Source organism: Spermophilus citellus, assembly GCF_964194105.1.
Source record: "Spermophilus citellus genome assembly, chromosome: 1".
NCBI classification, from domain to species: Eukaryota; Metazoa; Chordata; class Mammalia; order Rodentia; family Sciuridae; genus Spermophilus; species Spermophilus citellus.
Genome location: NC_138182.1, coordinates 279,000,131 through 279,020,298, shown reverse-complemented (window position 1 = coordinate 279,020,298; position 20,168 = coordinate 279,000,131). Strand labels below are relative to the sequence as shown.

Sequence of the window (20,168 nt, the reverse complement as noted above, 5' to 3'; positions counted from 1 at the left end):
CATGTATTCACACTTCCTAGTTACCCGTGACAGATCTCCCCAATCACAACCCTATAAACACAAAAGTGGTTTTTCAATTCAACATCATTGTGCTCTTTTAATTAGCAAACTGGGTAGCTCTGAACTTGATACTGCCTGGAATGTTCTCTAGCACACACAATGGGATGAAGGCACAGAGTCTCAAGGCTACAAAGTTCCTGGTATCATCAATACCATCAGTCTATTGCCCATCCCTCTCCTGAGCAACATATGATCTTATATAAACTAAGTGCTTGTACAGTGTTATGGAATATTTGTCAACTCAAAAACAACCAGCAGCAAATTGCATGAAGAAAAAACTTTAGATGAATATTTAAAAAGTATGCATGTTAAACAAATGCAAACATTTAAACTGCCCATTGTAGCTCTAAAATTAAGACTCTCCAATGGCATATTGGATTTCTTTTTTCTCACCAGGTAGCAAAAATGAGATATGGCCAGAAAATTTGAGGAACAGATGGAAATGTGGAGAGAAGTGAAGGCACAAGGGAATGTGCTGGTCAACTAGAATTCTCTTTCTGGCCAAGAACACTTCCTTACCCATAACCAACCTACTGCACACATATGCATGTGCAAAGACATACATGTGGATGCTCACAGATATATACAGATACACACATACATGTGCATACACACAGCAAACAGAACACCCATTGCACACAATAAAGTTATAAAGTTCAAGCTATTTTCACAATGCATATATTTTAAAACCCTCTTTCAAGTCAATGATATAAGGAGCTATGCTACTCCATTCCCACTCCCTCATCCTCTCCTCCACACTCAATGTAATCAGCCATGTGGCCACACTCCCTATTTTCATGGAAATGATATAGTGGAATATGCAAATATCCACCACACAAAACCAGTAGGAGGAAGAGACAGAAAGCTAAGATTCCTATTTCTTTCACCTGGTAAATGCAGAAAATGAAATGGTCTTTATAAGTCTCTGGGACTCCCTGAGCCTCTTTCCTCCCCTCTCAGTAGCTGGGAGGGTGTCATAAACTTTCATCTCTTACAGCTGTCCCACCTTCCCCCTCCTTGACAAGATCTAAAAAAATATTTTATAAACTTACATAAACCAAGTTTTGGTACCTCTTTTCTAGATGCCTCTTCCAACCAGATTGGAATCTCTACACTGTTGAAATACTGTTTCTAGCACTGGATTGGCATTAATGATTATCTTTCACCAAAACTCTATTTTATGGGGACAGGCTGTGAGTGAGAGAGATTATTTTCAGTTCAGTAAACATACCTAGCATAATTTTGGGGCAGCAAATACCAGCCGGCATCCTGTTAAGCCAGGCCAGTCCACACTGGCAATTACTGTGCTGAATTAAAGAAGGCTTTGGCCACCTGCCTCGTGCCTGCAACAAGTTCCTTTTTGATCCTATTTATCTTCCCAGTCATCTATTTGTGTCAAGAAAGGAAACATATGAGCACAGCATCTGTTACTAGAGTGACACAATTACCAAATACTTCTATAAGGGAAAAAATCAGCAATAAATCCAGGTTACTTGTCAGGTGTTTTAGGAGAGAAGCATTAGTCTTTCAATCACAGAGCCTGTTCAGGCTGAGCATATGGTGCTAACAGCAGAGATGCACACGCTCAGCCTAGTCTCTGATGGGCATAACCACCACAGAAATGTCACCTCTGAATTGGCAGAAAAGAGCAGTTTTCTTTTCCCCCAGCGCCCCCTCCCCTTTCCTAGAAAAGGCAGGTAGGGATTGGAAGGTACTTTGCTGTTGGTTACTTTACTCTAACACTGAAACCTACTTAAGTTGAACGTTTGCTCTGGGAAAATCCCTTACTTTCTTCAACAAGTAGACACAGACAACTGGGGACATTTCTATTAATACTGTGATTGTTCCTTGCTTTGCTTTTTTCCTAGATAAAATCAACAGGTCTATGTGACTTCGTTGCTAAAATTGTCTTGTTTTCATACTTTAGTCTTCAAACCAGGGAGAGGAAACAGAAAAGTGAGAGACAGATGCTAGAGACTGAGAGACCACATCCCTTCCAAAGTTAGAAGTGACTGATAGGTACACTGTAGGAAGACACCAAGGGGCTCATTCTCGGATGGTCAATATCCGGCAAAGAGTGAAAACTGGCCCCGACACACGCCCACCTTGACTTTCACTCAAGCCGAGTGGCTTGCGTCAAGCCTCTGAGTTCCCCCACCACTGCGCTCAGGTGAGCCGCGCCAGGTAACCGTGCGCCCTTTACCTGCCAGGCTGCCCGGCCTCTGGAGGGTGGCGGTGGCATACAGCTCCTGCGAGTGCTTGCTGTACTGCTCGGACGCGTGAACCAGGCGCTTGGTGGGCGACAGGGTGGCGTAGGTGCCGATGGTGGAGCTCAGCTGGTGGATGGGCGAGGAGGAGATGGTGGACTGCACGGTGGGGGGCGAGGTCACGCGGATCGGGGACAGGCCGGCCGAGGACACGACGATGTTGATGGGCGAGCTGGTGCTGTAGGACTTGGCCAGGCGGCTGGGCGACTGCTTGGGCGAGGAGCCGCGCGGCGCGGCGTAGGCGGCGCCCTCGGGGGCCGAGCCTCCGCGCTGCAGCTTGGTGGGCGAGCCGCCCTGCGGCGCGGTCAGCGGGGAGCCCCCGCGCGGCGGAGCGGGCAGCGTGGAGCTGGAGTAGTAGAGCGCGGCGGCGGCGGCGGCGGCGGGCGGCGCGTCGGGCAGGTGGAAGGCGCTGCCCAGGCTGGGCGCGAACGGCTCCCGCGGCGGCGGCGGTGGCGGCGCGGGATCAGGCCCCGCCAGGTGGCCCGCGCGGCTCGTCGTGCCCTGTGCCCGGGAGAGGAGAGAACACGCGCACTTAGCCAGGGAGAAGCAAAAGGCCCGCCCGGCCCAGGCCGGCCCCAGCAGGGCTGGGCACCTTGAGCGCTCAGGAGCCAGGCTGCGTGCGCCCGCACTGAGACGCGAACTCACGCCCCCTAATCTTCCCAAGCAGGTTCTTTTCCCAGCAGAAAGACACCAGCTAGCAAAGGCCTGCTAACGGGAGGGTGGGAGTCACGTCTGGCTAAGGAGACATGTGTCTGCTTACATTTTGGGGTGCTTCCGGAGTAAGAGGCATGGCATAAGCCACATAACGGTTTTAAAAGGACACTCAACAGGGCAATCGTGATCGCCCTGAATGCACTCCCAATCTGTTATTTTTACTGAGGAATTCAGGCATTAAATATCGCCCCCACCCCATCATCTTAGGATACACTTTCAACCTCCAAAATTGGCCAAGTTGCATACTTATCTGGAAGACATCAAGAATAAACATACTTAGAATTTATTCTGCTGCTACTGTTGAATGGATTCTTCTTTTTTAAGACAAGAAAAGTTACAGGAGGAGCAAAAATATAGAGCTAGAGAAATATGCTTAGTTTTTCAGTATTTAGAAAAGAAAAAAAAATTCTAGACAAGTCACAGCAATTGCAAAGGAAAAGCCTCAAAAGCCTCCCTTTTCTAGATTCTAACACTGGGCTCCAAATCTTCCAGCATCTAGCTCCTTTTAAGAGCCCCCCTGCAGCTGTGCCTTCCAACTGAAAGCCAGTTGCCTCTCATTTAATTACAACAACACAAAAGACCACAAGGGCTGGGGTGGAGCTGGGAAGACAGTTGGAGGGGAAAGCACTTTCCTTGAATCTGGTCCAGAGACAAATTTGCATTCGAATGAAAACACTGCATTGTCAACTACTTCTGGGCAGGAGGTCTGCGATCTTCCAGGCTTTCCCCAGGGGAGCAAGGCCCTTTTGGGAGTCCACTGGTGTGAAAAGGGGGTAGGATTATACAAAGAGTGAGAGGGAAGCTATGAAGGAAGGTTTGCAATGAGGAGTATGGCTTGGGTGGGGAGGAGAGAGCTGTGAGCTGAGGAAAGGGGGAGAGATGAGCAGATGCTGTCCCTTAAAAGTTTCAATTATGCTGTCCACCCTTTGAGGATAGCAACTGGCAAGTAATATGCTGGGCACTTTCATTCCTACATACACAGTTTTCCAAATTGTATCTGGGATGTCAGATACAATTGAAGATTGAGGAGTTAATTGAGCAACATCAAAATCCTCTGTTAAGACCATTGTAAAGTGAGAGATAAACCTGTTGCTGAAAGACATTCTTTTTACAACATGTGGGTGTATGTATGTGTTTATATGTATTTACTTATATAGGATCATTAAATATTTTTTCATAAATGCATTATTTATCTCGATCCATACAACTATTTTGAGCTTAACAGTAGGAGTGGAAGTAAAATGAAAGTGTCTCCAGCAACCAGAACAGGGCCTGATTCATGGCAGAGAATCCGGGAATATTTGTGAAATAAATGAAGAAGTGGTTTATAAGGCTGGTCCCAGGCCTTTTGCAACCAGGGATTTTATGTGTAGAGGTTGGCGCACAATCTGTGCAGAACTTCTGTGCTCCCCCTAGCCCCAGGGAAAGGGTTCAGCATTACCTGGAGAAGCTCAGAGCTTCTCTCCCAGTAGAACTTCTGAGCATGAAATATATAGATTGGGCTTCTCAAACCTGGCTGCCTATTATGATTGTCAGGGGAGCTAATACAAAAATATATATATATTTATATACCAATACCTATGACTTGCCCTGGCCATTCAACTCAGAATCTCTGAAGGTGCCACCCAAGCATCACACTTTTTGGAAGCTCTCCAGGTGATTCCAAATATGAACTAGTTCTCCCTGGAGCAGTGGTTTTCAAAGGGAGGCGCCTAATCCACAGAGGCATCACCATACTTTGAACTGGGCAAAAACTCAGGGGAAGAGCCAGGGATTTGTGCTTTAACAGGCTCTCCAGGTAATTACTGTGATCAACAAAGTATGAAACCACTGAGAGAAGAGATTCTGATTCAGAGAGTCTGGAGTGGGCCCAGAAGGTCTGCACTTCTAACAATATCCCACAGAAGGGAGACACTGCTGGTCTGAAAAGTTCCACTAAGCTACAGAGCTTTTCCTTCTAAAGCTCTACTGGGGTTCCCTATTGAGGGTCCTCAGCAACATTCAACCATGCAGAACCTAGCTGGCAAGCGACAGAAAAGCCTCCAACAGGAATTTCTGAAAGACCTTCCTACAGGAGGATAATAGAACACAAAGGGATCAAGGAGAAGTCCCTGCTTATAACAAAGCAAACACTTTTTGCAGTATCTTGGATATATAACATTAATAACTACTTTATACTGCATTAGTGATGCTACTACCAAATAGCATAATTATGAACAAAATAAACACTAACAGTAATGTAAATTAAAACATTACTAAGTCAGCATTTATCATGATATTTCAATATTAGAATATCTGTGCTCCAGGAAAACCTTGAATACATTCACAGAAAAAATGATTTTTCTTTTAATCTGTTGGATTTTCTAATCTTAGAGTCTTAAAACCCTGCTGAATATTGTTGTTTCCAAAGTTTCCTTATATCATCCCCAAATTTGTAGAAGAGTTGAGAAGTGCCACACTAGATCCAGATATTTTGACAAGTGATGGAGGCCATTGCAAAACACTTTTACACATTGTGTGATCTTGGTGAAATTCTTCCAATAATTTTTTACATTATAAAAACAATAAAATGTTACATATCTTTAAGAGAATAAGCAGCGGTGTTCACTTCGCACTAAAACAGAACCCTAAAAAAGCTTCCTGAATCTATTTGTCTAAAAAGTCAACATCAATCAAAGAGCTTTCCCAGGATGCCAGCCTCACGGGGAGATGTCTGAACAACCTCAAGGCCTGAGAGACTGCAGCAGGACTGGGGATATTCCAAATTTCTAGGTTCCAGTATGGCAGCAGCCGGATAGACAGGCCTACTGAGTGCCTGGAATGGGACTAGTCAACTGAGGAACTGAATTTTAGTAAGCACTAAATTTTAATTAACTTACATCTACATAACCACATGTGACTGGGGCCAGGAAAGATAGTGGAATGAGATGGACATCATTACCCTAGGTACATGTATGACTGTACATATGGTGCAGTGCTACATCGTGTACAATAAGAGAAATGAAAAGATGTGCTGCAATTGTAGACAATGAATCAAAATGTATTCTGCTTTCATATATACCTAATTAAAATAAATAAATAATCCAGGGGTGCTATACTCCATTTCAGTGGCTTATGTGCCTTAGAATCGTTCTTTGGTTTAAACAGAAAAATTTATTCTGTGGCGTCATTTGGACAAAACCACAAATCTTTTAGGGGCCATTTTCCACTTCTGTGCTTCTTTTTTCTTTCATTATGTAATTTCATTTAGTAACTCTCAGTCAGTTGTGACATACAGGCAGCACTTCGGACTGCAGCACAATCTACAGGATGGTATATTTCTATCTGTTATTGTATCAGAAATACTATAAATCAATTTCAACACATGTAGAATTTTATGCACTTTCCTGTCATAGAGGTTTATTTCAATCTCAAAAGTGTGTTAATAGGGTAAAAATGTAAATCTAATTTTAAAGTTGGAATTCAGGTAAAATTTCACTTTTTCTTTTTGAGATTACTTTGCACTCTTTCCCTAGGTTTTTGGAAATGTATGTGTATAATGCAATGAGAATTGAAGTCAATTTGTTATTGATGATGAAGCCCTTACAAGAAAGATAATAAGTAAATTTTAGAAATACTTGGAGCAGGTTGACCCTAATAGTCTTTGACTCCATACTATGGTCTATTGGAAGGGACAATTCCAGTTGGTACCTTCATTCTCAGCTCTTTGGATTAGTCTCAAGCCAAAGATTACTTTGTCTTTCCCATCCCTTCAAATGGGAGTGGTGGGGGGGCCCACCTTTGTGAAACTGACAAGGAAGCAGAACATTCAGACACAAGCTACCCTGGCAAGTCAAGACTCTGATTTAATAGCTTCTCATAGGCTGAGATTAGAGCATATTCAAGGTAGATCCGTTTCTTCTTGCCATTATGGGAAATTTATCAAGAAAACTATGAAACATTAACTCATCACAGCTCTTGAATCACACGTTGAATCTCCAGTTAAATGTTTCACCTGTATGCATGTAACTTTCAGGAGGGGTCAGATTTAGGATATTCTATGGCTGTGATTTATATATTCTATGTTTGCATGTGTGTATTTGTGTGTATCTGTGTCACCTAGTAGTACATTGCAGTCTCTTGTGCAATCATGGGATACATTTGTATGTATTTTATCAAGCTGATGAACAGGAGGATGTATATTCAAATTGTAGTAAAAAAAATTGAAATGGGAAGTTAGGCGATGTACACACATTCCCAACAGCCATTAACTAATAGTGTTCAAGTTGCATGCTCGATCTCTAACTCAATAAGCCACCAACGAGAGCAGACCTCACCCACGCAGGAATGAGGGGCATGCTTGAAGAGCTCTCAGTGCCTCTCTTCTGTGCAGTATGTTGTTTTGATATTATTTTGGAGCCCTAGCATTGTTGGAGTTTTGTTTGTGCAGCATACTTTATTGCTCACAAATATGGCACTCTTCTTTTGGGTAAGAACAAGTCCCTGAGAATATGGTGCCCTTGGAACAGAAAGTCATATTGGCCTCAATAACTAAACAGTTGCTTCCTGATCTTCATGCTGTGTCTTCTACAAAAGGAGCAGGGATAGCAGAGAGGTCAGAAAGGGAAAATTCTCAGAACCTGGAAACTTATTTAAACCTCATTCTTTGGAGAGTTGGCAGAGCAAACAAAACAAAACAAAACAAAAAGAAAGAAAAAACTCAATGCTTGCTGCCAGTTAACAAGAAACTTGACAGCCAGAAATCTCTAAGGAATCCTGACTTCCAGTCACAAGAAAGCCGTGTCAGTAAACAGAAACACATTTATAAAGCAGATCCATGGTTTACGAGCAGGTCTTGTGAAGATACATTAAGACCTTCCAAGTTTCCTGAAATAGTCATCAGGGCCCCTAACTCTGGGACAGCAGGGATGCTTGCCCAGAATGCTCAGCAGCCAGGCCAACGATGTCAAGAATGGAGAACTGGAGTCCCCAGATGGACTTCCCAAAGCCACACTTAATGACTTTTGATCAGCAGTCTGTTCCTTCATGTACTGTATTCATCCATTCCCGTTTTCCTTGGTTACAACAGACTTGCAAACTTGTCACTAATGACGTGATTCTCCGTTGAAGATGGCATCACCATTGGCAGCAGTGCTATGGGCAGGCTCAGGCCATGAGAAGAAAAGCTGTATGGCACATCTCAAAGGAAAGCCTGGGAACAGCTGGGCAGACTTGTGTCCCCTAGTGGGTGAGGAATGGGTTGGCTGGGGGTTTGAGGGAACTGCATTGATGTGGAAGGCTTCAGTGGCCACAAGGTTTAAGTGGTGGAGAGAAAGTAGCCAGGACGACTGAAGTGCACTCTTGCCCTGAGTTAGGAAGGTGGGAGTAAGTTCTGAGTATGAAAAGACAGAGCCCTAGAATGACGTCTTCAAAGAAATACATCTCTGACTGACAATGACCTGATAATGTGATTTAGGGCTGCCATGTCTATGCGCTAACTTAAGTTCTTGAGAAGTCCTTTCACTTTCCTAGGGCACATCTATCAGATGTGGACACGGCCATCCACTCTCACAACTTTGAAATGCAACTCCAAATGTAGCCACCTAATTTTGGTTTTACATAAAATGTTCTATTAGAATGAATCTGAATCCCCAAATAAGTTGTGTCTCCTGATCACTGATGGGATTTAATAAACTTGCTTCAACACAACTACTGTTGCTCACGTGATTTGGTAAATTCTCTTTGCAACAGTCTTCAGAAGGACTTTCTCCCTTTATTTCCAAAGGAAGAAACTGGTATTGTGTAAAAAGTTTGATTTTGGAAACAGCCAAATAAAATTATCAAGTGCTTGTCTAGTGATTCTCTTGAGGGTCCTGGTTTTGGTAAAAACTAATATATAACATCAGGAGAAGAGACAGCATCTATAGGTGGTTCCCACATCCCCCCAAAGCCATCATGATGAGATCAGTTCATCAGGAAAGAAGGGCTGGGCTCACTTTGGTACTATCCCACTGACACTGGAAGGCAGTGCCCACAGCAAATTAAACTTAATTAATTGAAAACCTCAGGCACTAGAAGGGAATTCCTTTCCTCAGATGCAAACATCTCAGATAAAAGGACCCAAAAGAGCAATTAAAAAGCTGGTGATAACAATAGAGACCACCTTCATGGCTCCCTTTTTGCCTTAGGGAGGAATGGAGAGCCAGAGACAGGTCTTGTAGATAATACTGTTCCTGCCACTCAGCGGGGGATTGGCAAGGTACTCATTTTCCCATGTCCTCTAAGCACTAGTACAAACACCACGGTGGTATAGATTTTTTGCAACTTGGAATACTGTTTTTTTTTCTTTCTTTTGAACTTCCTTTGAAATAATTCACTACATAAAACTTTTGTTTCAGAAAGAGGCCCACTTAGTATAACATTAATAATCCAAATATTTGCTCAGAAGAGGAAATGCTCTAATAAAACACAAACACACCCTCCCTGCAATAAGAATGTTTCAATTGTTAAAGCCAGATTAAATATACCAAAAAGAGAAAATCGAGAGAGATTTTAAAGTAAAGCAAGGCATGGGGATTTATAATAGGTAATCATCTTAAAAACAGCTTAAAAAATATCCTGCCAATTTCCCAAAAACATGCCAAGGAAAATATGTAAAACAACATGATTTCCGCTCTAAATGCTGCATGATATATGCACTCTATACTAAAAATACCTCTCTAAGCTTGTTTTCCAAGTTTGTTGGTGACTTTTCTCCTGAAAGTATCACCTAAGGACAACTGCTTTCATCATTAAGCAAACTGGAGTGACCTTATGGCAGTGGTCTCTGCAACCCTTGGCAATCCAGGATCAATGCAGTAGATGCTTCCTGGCCACTGGATCCTCCTCTGCACCAGGTGGGTCTCCAAGGTCTACCTTGTCACCATTCACATGGTTCCCCAGCCCCTTGTCCACCTCCACCTGAGAGAAGTATGCACCAAAAAGCAAATTCCAGTGTTCCGACAGCAAATGCATGGGCTTCTGGCAGAAGTGAGCAGATGGTATATTTATAATTATGATACAGTGTAAGTGAGGACTTCAAGAGGTAAAAGTCAGTGCAGCATTAAATGGAGAGGCCAAATCACAAAGAAATGGCAATTCTGCTTCTCAAAAAGCTTATTGCTTTTCTAGAATATCCACTATTGCATAGGTTTATTTCAGAGAACTATCACACAATTCTCAATTTCCTGCAGCTAGCGGGCCATTTCCCTAGGATTACAATTGTGCCCATACTTCATTTCTGCTGAAGAACATGAAAATGGTTTAAATATCTTGAGGCTTCTGTACTACTTTTCCAGTGTTCTGCCTACAGATGTACACTCCCACATTTCTTGTGTATTTTGTTTCTTTGAGGGATGAACTGCTTGGTGAGACTATTTTATGTGTAGACATGGGGAGAAACCCACCTTTTTAGGGTGGCTCCTCTATGACAGAAGTTGTATACTCAGAATTACACACAATCCATAGGACATTTTGCATGAGGAGAAGCAGCAAAACCTGCAGGATGGCCAACCTCTTAATCTTCTGACCTGCTCCTGCACAACCCTGGCTGCATAATTATAAATAATCTGACGGATGCTGGAGGAACCTGATGGATATCTGGTGAACTCTGGGTGAGTTCCTGGGGATATGGAGAATAGCTTTTGCATTGAGGCAACCTGATGGGAAGAAATAAACTTCCCTGCAAGTGGCTCTAGGATATGACATGTGCTAAGACAGAGCAATGCTTTTATTGCATGAGGCAAATCACACTGTTCCTCCACTCAGAATTCTCCTCACCTTCCTCCAAGTTGAAGGCAAGCCCCTCACAATGACCGCCTATCTCTCCCATCACCCTGCCAACTCCCACACCTTCTTCTAGTCTTCTTATTGTCTTGTCAACATACCAGACTACTCATATGGTGGCCACTGCATTTGTTGTACCCCAGAGAGTCACACATCTTTGCCCAAACATCTTCTCTATGGGGTCTCCTATTGTGTCACACTCCACCTCGTCCTTTGAATCTTGCTTACCTTATTGCATGTCTATTCTCTTCCCATAGAAACTATCACCTTATACCATACTATGCAGTTTGCTCATCCACTCTGTTCATTTTCTGAACCCCCATCCCTGCTGCTAGAATGTGCTATTCCATGCCAACCATATGGCCTCCCGGCATCATTAGACACACAATAAATATCTTGTATGCTTCAAAGAATAACCCAGAGATATATAAATATAACTGGAAGAGCCCCTCTGTTTTGATTGAGGCTCCTCTAAGGAGCCCCCACAAAGGCACAGTTTGACTTGGAGGAAGAAGCTAGGGATGCAGTGATAATCTGCAGAGCCAGTACGAGCCTGCAGCTGGGCTGAGCAGAGAGCCAGGTGTGGAGAAAGAGAGCTGTGACTGCTCATGCTGATTCCCAGACAGGGCTGGTGGGAAGGGCTGGACACTTGTTTTCCTTCAACCCAGCTTTATGAACTCCTCCTAGAGTCTGAGAATCACTTTTAAGGGTCTTAGTTGGGAGTAACACAAGATAACTAGTATTTTATGGCAATTTTCGTGACTTGTAGTTTTTCTGTGGAACGGAATCAATGGGCAATACAGATGACATGCATCACCAGGGCTGATCAGAGAGCTTGGTGATGGCCCCTCAGTAAACATTTATTATAGTGGATAAACTAGAGCTTTTACAAAAGTAAAACTAGAGTCTCAAACATTTAGGATATTCCTTTGAAACTGCATTCAGATATGACTTGAGAGTCAGAAAACCATTTGCTTTATTTTAGAAAGACATTTTTTTTTTTTTTAATCAACAGCAATGAAAATATAAAATGCATCTGTGTTGATTGACTATTGACCTCGGTCACTAGGCTGGGCATCTGCTAGTATTCATTAGAATTTCACCAGCCCTTGTATCACTTTACAACTACAAGACACTCTAAAAATAAACCTAGCCTTAAAGGAAAGACTTCATGCCATTCCTGACCTGAAAAGAAAGTATCATAGGATTCGCAGAACCACTCCATGGTCAGAACAATGCAGACATTATTGGAGTGGGACGTGGCCTCCCTTCTTCCAAGGACGTAACTCCGAATGTGGAGTGCAAGTTCTGACCTACTGTTTCAACATTTCTCTGATATTACTTTCAAGTCACAGGTCCTGTCAGAGACTCAATACAAAAAAATGGCTTTCACACTGCTGTGCACAACTAGAGTGAATCATGGTGCCATCACCACCTGGAGCTATAGAAATAGTTTAGATTTTTAACAACACTCTCTGCTCTGCTTGTCAAGTACATTTTGACTCCTTGTTTGGAATATTCAGACTGTTCAAACTACCCGTCTGCCAAGTAGGAGAGTATACCAGTAACCTTGGCCTCAAACTTAAGTTCTCTCTCTGAGCATTCACATTCATTGGCACCTTTGAGATACATCTGGTGACTTCAAATACACATTTTTGAGATCCTTACAGCTTAGTAACACTCTATGATTAAACCCTAAAGTACACTTTTCATGTGAGGTGGAAGGACAGGCCTTTGTCCCAGTGTTGACTGTGTTTTAGCCACTTTCCTGTAGCTTAGCATCACAAGAAGGTAAAAGGGGCAACGCTACTCGCGGACACGGGCGTTGCTGGAAGAAGGCAGTCCTGTTTCTAACAATATTGCCGAGACAATCATCTGACTTTAATAATTGTAGTGCAATGACAGTTTTCAACACGTGTTCCAATAATGTTAATGTCACATTAGTGAGCAAGTGACTTTGCCTGCAGTAGGCTATTCTAATTTTCCTTGCCTCTTGCCTCTCTGCAGACATTTCTTGTGTTCATGAGGCTTGCTAGGGGTTACTGGTATGAGGATGGAGAAGGTCGTGCCCTCAGGCAGCTTTCAGTTTCATTGGGAGTACATAGGGAGGAATAATAAGAATACATTTGCACAGAAGGTAAAGACCTGGGGGTTACAGGGGCTGGTGATGGGTAGTGGGGCCAGTAAGGCAGAGGCAGAGATGGTGCCTGAGAAATGTCAGCTAACAAGGTGACTGGGGAGGGGTTCCTTCATTCTAGCAGTAAAAGCACAGAGATTAACAGTGTATTATGTTGGGGCTGGGGTGGTGGCTTAGTGGTAGAGCACTTGCCTAGCATGTGTGAGGCACTGGGTTTGATTCTCAGCACTACAAATGAATAAATGAATAAAATAAAGGTCCACCAACATTTTAAAGAATTTAAAATGTGCATTATGCCACTGAAAATAAGTTTAAAATTGCAATATACAAGACAGCCCTCTGATACATTAACTCTGGTGGATTGATAGAACATACCTTGCACCAAAAAATCATCAAAACACAAATATTAGCTACATATATGTATTACAACACATACATTTTTTCTGGAAATCATTTCCAGGTTGGTACTGATTTCTCTTTCTTTCTTTCTTTCTTTTTTTTTTTTTTTAACCAAGCATTGGTTTTGAAGGCAGCTAATAAATTTATGCAGTCAAAGTATAAGAACAAGCCCGTGCCTTAAAGAAAACATTAAGGGAACACTTCAAAACCATACTCAACAAAGTGTAACTATTCCTAAACTAATTACAATTATCTACAGAATAGTTCTGTATACTTGTTTACACATTTACACTGTGTTCCTTGAGAAGACTAACCACAAAGAATAGTTGCATTCTTGTTTTTTTTTTTTTTTTTTTTTAAGAGAAAAAAAATGCTCAGGGTTTTTTTCCAGGAGCACTGACAAATTCAGAGCATATATTATACTTCCATTACATATAGACATGGATACAGCAACTCAAAGCCCATTTGCATATTCATGCAGCTAAATATATGCAGCATGCAAGAGCAACTCACAGATATTCTTAAAGAAGACACGTTGAATCTCCAGTGTTACTTTACAAGTGCACTTTACTACTCCCTTCCTTCATTCATAGCACCAAGGGGATCTTCTGTTAAGTTATGGGATATCTGAAAGGCAAGCTGGGTCACCGCATCCCTTGCACACATCATCTCTACCTGTTCCCTAGGAGCCCACCGACACAATACAGCAAAGGGCACATACCTGGCTGAAGCTCTGGCTCCCAGCTCGGGCTTGAGTGCTTCGGGCTGGGAGCTGCGAAGGGGCTGTGTCACTCAGGGCCAGAGTCTGGTTGCTATGGTAGCTGGCCGGATACTGGAAAGACCCTTCTGGTTTGGAATTGAGCTGAAGTGCACTCTGGGAGAGCAGGCTGGGCCCTGCATTGAAAGTCATTTAGAGCAGTCAGTGACAGTCTCAGTGAAGCAGAAATGACATGTATTATTTATTGAGAGTAGCCTAGAATTATCACATGCACATGATTCCAGCCATCTATGCTTTGAATTCTGAGAACTAAAATGACCAAATAATTCGACTTCAGCTCACAAATGAGATTTTTTTTTTTTTTTTGGCGGTTTAAAAGTTCTCAAAGGAGTAGATTTTTCAAATGATCTCATCCTGACCTATATAGAGACACTTCTAATTGGAGAAATTAGTTAATCAAGTAGTTATTTCTGGATCATACAATATCAGAAACATATGAAATAATGTAAAAGTCTAGCTTTCAGTACATGTTAATTGTGTTAATATAATTACATCTCCCAGATAATGATCAATATGCTATAACACTTGAAACCTTCCAATCAGTGACAAATTCCATTGTATAAATAGTGATGTAATACCTCATTGCCAGAAGGGTAGATAGTGTTTAAAATATTAATAGCTCTTCATACAATGTAGAATTCACTCTGATCTCACACAATCTCTGATGACTACTTATCTTTGCCATCACAGCATCGCTCAGTAGGAGAACAAAGAGAAGACACAGTGTTAAAATTGGTGCCACTAACATGGTTGATAATACAAGGGATGAATAAATGAGAATCAGGTCCTGGCCTCATAATTTAATTACCATTTCATATGAAATGGTGTGTTATTTTTTTATGCTCTGTTTAGATAGGATCCTTGCAAGGGTTTACCTATTTTCTTTTCAGGCAAATTTTCAAAAATCAAATTTAATACTCACTTTGGGTGTAAAAAGGAGCATCGGGGAACAGAAACGTACTTGCTAGTTTGCATTGTGTGTTTAAGAGGGAGCTGAGGTAAGAGGGGTGTGATAAGCCATCCGAGTTTTCTCATGTTTCTTTGTAACACGGTACAAAGGTGCATTTTTGATGAATGGTAATAATATAACATCGCCTGTCCTCTACCCATTAAACCATCCTTGGTCCCCTCCTTTGTCTGTTTTAGACAGTAGCATCATTTCTAATAAGCGTGAGCATTTTCCATTTATTCCTTTTTAAGGTAAGTGACAGCCTAGATTTGACATGAGACAGACTGGTCTTGCATAAGAGAACACATTGTTTTTATGCACGTGAACTTTGCCATTTAAGTCTTTCCTTTTCCTTTTGATTCTCTGGTGGAACTTCTAAACAACATATAGATCCTTTGTTTTTTAAAAGCACTGGATATTAATAATAAGGCAATTAGCTTATATAAAAAAGACTTGGTATTTTGTAAGTGATGTAGTTTCTGGAAAAAAAAAGTCAAACAAGAAAACAGAAATGTTTCCATTCATCTCCAACTTCATCATAAAGGGCATAACGAAAGTACAGCTATAATTCTTTTTCTTTTAATTTAAAGCATATCGTCCCAAGAAAATAGTATATACCAGATGGTTAAGTTTCCAATAGTCTGTACAAAAACCATTTAATGCATATTGAAGGTATTACAGGCCTAATGGTCAGATACACAAGTCTCTGGAGAGAGATGCATTCAGAATCTCATTCTGGATGCCAGGGACATGTCTCCCTCGCTGCAGTGGAAGCTGCCAGGCTCAGCAGCAAGGGGAGTTCTCTAAAGGTCCTGGCAATGTGTCTGCTGAGATATGGGAAAGCCTTTGGGAGGCAAGGGAGGGGACACTGTTGAGGACCGTGGCACATGAGGACTACCCATAGGGAAGAGGAGGAAGTCAGCACTAGCAGGTTGGTGATGGATTTTGGCCACGGGTGCTACCCTTGGTCTCTGCTGAAGGTCACATCCTAATGGAGAAGAGTGAGCTATGGTGAAGAGCAAAGGCCCTTTTAGGTTGATGGTCACCATTGTACCTGCTAATGGGCAGCTTCCCACTGTGACTTACATGGGCTATTTCTTTCAGGACAGTCCACTGAGGACATAATAGTCTGTACTGGCCACACCATCTTCCCCACAATAATGCATCTCAAAGGCAATGAAGGTTACAGCAGACACGCAGTTATACACAGACTTCACAAAAGTCGACAGGATGAAGTAAAATGTGATCTTTAATTTTATGTATTTTAACAGAGTCTATAAAGGAAAATAGGTGCATGCCTAATTATTTGCCTTTCGACAAGATTGTGAATTTATTCTGACGGACTTTCTTGATATGTAGTTAGCAAGCAAAATAATTCTGTATATTCTAAATAGGTTCAAACAATTATCTCCAGAAACCTACCAATGATGCTTGGCAGGAGTTTTAGATGACAATGTAAAGTCCCTTTTCAAAAAAAAAATTCAATTAAATTAATTTGCTTCTAAAAAATATGTCATGGAATAATCAAATCTGATCGTCTGTTGTAGAATCAGCTGTGTATTTGATCAATACTCAATGAAAACAAACCAAGATTCTCTATTTAATTATCTTGCTCAAACATCTCAAGTGCTGAAGTCTAGATGTGCTCTGACAAAGGTAATTTCGACAATGAGCAATACATCATCATTTTACAACACTGACATCACCTGGCAAGGAAAGAACCGCAGGGACAATAGCCAAGCCTCGGGTGAGTTTGAGAATGATTCTTTCCACTGCTCACTAGGTACTGATTCAACCCTATTTATTCATTCCAGTTTTGAAAAGCATAGATGTACGAAAATATGAAAAAGGTTAAAATGATAGGACAGTTCTTAATTACTTTATAATGGGAGTAAAATTTGCATATAACTAACTCTCAATTAGTTTTATCAACATTACTGTGCATTGAGGTAGAAAATATAAATGTGCCAAAGATTTGAAAAGCATTTATAGTTTTTGACTTTATTTTTTTTTTCTTCAGAACTTTTGAGTTTACATCAGTTCTTTGCTTGAGCTAGAGGTAAATCAGGCTGTTGGAGCTGGAAATGGCTAATGTGGAAGATGTGGTAGGGAAGAGGGAGAGGCTGGGTGTTAAGATTCCAGCTGGGGAAAGGACACGTTGTCTTAGTGCAATTGGTTGCTTCCTGAGAAACCTGAACTGTGAGCTACAGTGAGTCATGATGCCCTTCTAGGTGGGAGAAGGCGGAAGCCATGTCCTGGCATGTACATCTTCAGAACATTGATCTGAGGGGTTGAAGAGACTTTGCTGACCTAACCCATCACTGGAGAGTCCTTGTACCTGAGGCCAGGGCCCTGCTCAGAAAGACTGACCTTTTAAAGGAGAAGAGGTCACGCCATTTACAGACAAAGTGATAATGCTCAGGACACTCTTCTGTCCTAGGTCTGATGAAAACTTACTATCTCCCACTGAGCAGAGGAAAGATCTCAAGGAAACTACATAGTTGATCCCACTAACTTAAGAACATAGATGAAGCAAAGTACCTTTTTATTAATTATTATTATTATTTGGTACCAGGGATTTTGAACCCAAGAGTACTCAACCACTAAGCCATATTCTTGGTCCTTTTTTATTTTTAAAAAATATTTTTGTATTTTATTTAGAGACAGGGTCTCTTGGAGTTTCTTAGTGTCTCACTAAATTGCTAAGGATGGCTTTGAACTCACGGTCCTCCTGCCTCAGCCTCCTGAGCTGCTGGGCAAAGTACCTTTTAAAAATTTTTTATTTGATGTACTGGAAATTGAACCCAGGGTCTCATGATGTTAGGTAAGTGTTTTATTTTGAGACAGGTTGTTGCTACCTTGCTGAGGTTGGCCTCCAACTTGAGATCCTCCTGCCTTAGTTTCCAGACTATTTGGAATCACAGGTGCATACCACTGTGGCATTCCGCCCCTGCCCCCCCCCCGCCCCCCCAAAAGGATCTCCAGTAAAATATTTTGGCCTCAATAGGTTTTCAAATACACTAGCTGACTAGAGAAAACACAACAACTTGCAAACAAAATTATACTTTTATCTTTTTCATTAACCCTACAAGTATAAACAGAAGCAAAGGGAGGTTAAGCTATCAGCTGCTGTTGTACATGTGATAGTTTAAAGATGAGACTTAGATCTTTGACTTCTGTCTCCAAGTCCAGGAGTTGTTGTCTAAGATCAAGCACTATTTATCTATCGAAGTCACAAATATACACAAAACAACATGTTAGGGCTGAAAAAGTATTTCTTGAATGGAGGACCTCTTGTTCATTGAAGAACTCTTCACACCTCAGATTACGGTTCTTTCCCAGCAAACTGCTGCTTGGAGATTTCTAGTGCTAGCTGGGGGAGCTTGCTGTCTACCACCAGGGGAACAAAGTCGACTTCAATGAATATAGAGGCCAAAATACTAATTTTTACATAAAAATCCAGACCCACTTATAGGTCATATAAACAAAGACATTATAATACACAGTTTCTTTTGCTCCAATTAACTAGATATTTTAGTTTCCATGATCATGTGCACCAGATCTGTTCGCAGAAGTTTAAAAAAGGACTTTATCTGAAGTATTAATTCTTGCTGGTTTCAGAATACAGTAAAGTGTAATAAAAAGACACAGTGTGTAATAATACAGAAAATGCCCCATGCCTCCAATGTGGCATTTTTAAGTCATGGTCATGCTAATGAAGTGACTGGTGTGTGTTGGGGGTAAAAATATATAAACCAGGACTAGATGCTTGCAGACCTGGGCCCTAGTCCTCCTTCAGGTTCATGTAGGCAGAGAGGGTGATGACCATAGTGGTGGAGGTCACAGTAAAACCAGCCAACAGGGACTGAATGCTTACTAAGTTCAGGGACTGTCCTGGGCAACTCCTACCTTGTTGACTTTTAACACATCCCAGTGCAGAAGGGACTGCCATTCCTTCTGATGCTGGAGGCACTGAGGGTCCCTCTAGCTGAGCCCGCGGTTAGTGGTGGGAACGGGGTTCAAACACTGCAGTCTGGCTTCAGATTGCATGTCCTTAACATTATTCTGTCCCTGCACATTTTACTCTCTACATTTGAGCACCTAAATGAGATAATGGCTGTGAAAGCACTTGGAAAAATATAAATTGCAATGTGAATGTCAGTTATTATTATCATCATCTACTTATCTAATTACATAGCCACATGGTCTGATAATAATAAAACCTTGATTGGGATTTGTTTTTCCTGAAAATCTTGTTAAAGCATCATCCCATACATCATTTATTGTTTACTTTCAATATTCTTTAAGCTTTCAATTTGCAAAGGAGACATCAAACGCATCGTTCATTAAAATGGCCTGCTTTCGGTAAAAATAGAACAAACAAACAAGCACCTAGTGTTAGAGCCAAGCAATGAAAAATTAAACTCTTTTGGCATCCAGTGAAAGATTTTCCTGTTCCCCTAGTCTGAAATTTCTTTCTCTGAAAATGTCAAAACTCATTCCCAAACTTCAGGTGTTTTTTTAAATGTCACCACCTCCAGGCAGCCTGTCCTGATGCTTGATTGCCTAGAGAAAATCAACCCTACCCTGCCATGTTACCTTAACACTCTGAAAGACCAGACTCCAAGGAATTTTAACTGTTGAACAGAGGCCCTGGGAAATTGGGGAGGAAGAAAAGAGGATGAAAGCAGAGGTCATAGACACGTAAGGAATAGAACAGAAGAATACTGTGTTCAGAGGCAGGAGCGCCTAGAGATCAGGGCTGGCAGGAAGGCCTGTAGTTCAGAGACCTACAAAGAGAAGCACTTGCGGGAACTCAGTAGAGAAATAGATAGGAAGCAAAGGAGAGTGGAAGTGTCTCATCCCTGGAAGGGGGACCCATCCACACTGAAGTGGTGCCCAGAGTTTTCTGCCACCCAGAGGGACTTCTTTTCAGATAATGCAGCAGACAGCATTCGGGCAGGGCATGGCTTCTGTTTCTGCACATCTTCAGGGGTTTGCTCAAACTTGCTGATTCTGGTCTCCTTAAGTTGGACATCAGTCCTGAACATGATTAATAGG

At 41.8% G+C, this 20,168-nt stretch overlaps 1 protein-coding gene across 2 annotated transcripts in view; it reads right to left on the bottom strand.

The window, feature by feature from the left end:
- Positions 1–20,168, bottom strand: part of CTNND2 (catenin delta 2) — a gene marked incomplete at its 5' end in the record, with an annotated part of 876,397 nt that overhangs the window by 388,541 nt on the left and 467,688 nt on the right. For both annotated transcript variants that reach the window (XM_081303245.1, XM_081303246.1), the window contains 2 exons: positions 2,264–2,828; positions 14,102–14,274. In XM_081303245.1, the coding sequence (XP_081159371.1) occupies positions 2,264–2,828; positions 14,102–14,274 (738 nt within the window). The remainder of the gene's footprint in view (positions 1–2,263; positions 2,829–14,101; positions 14,275–20,168) is intronic.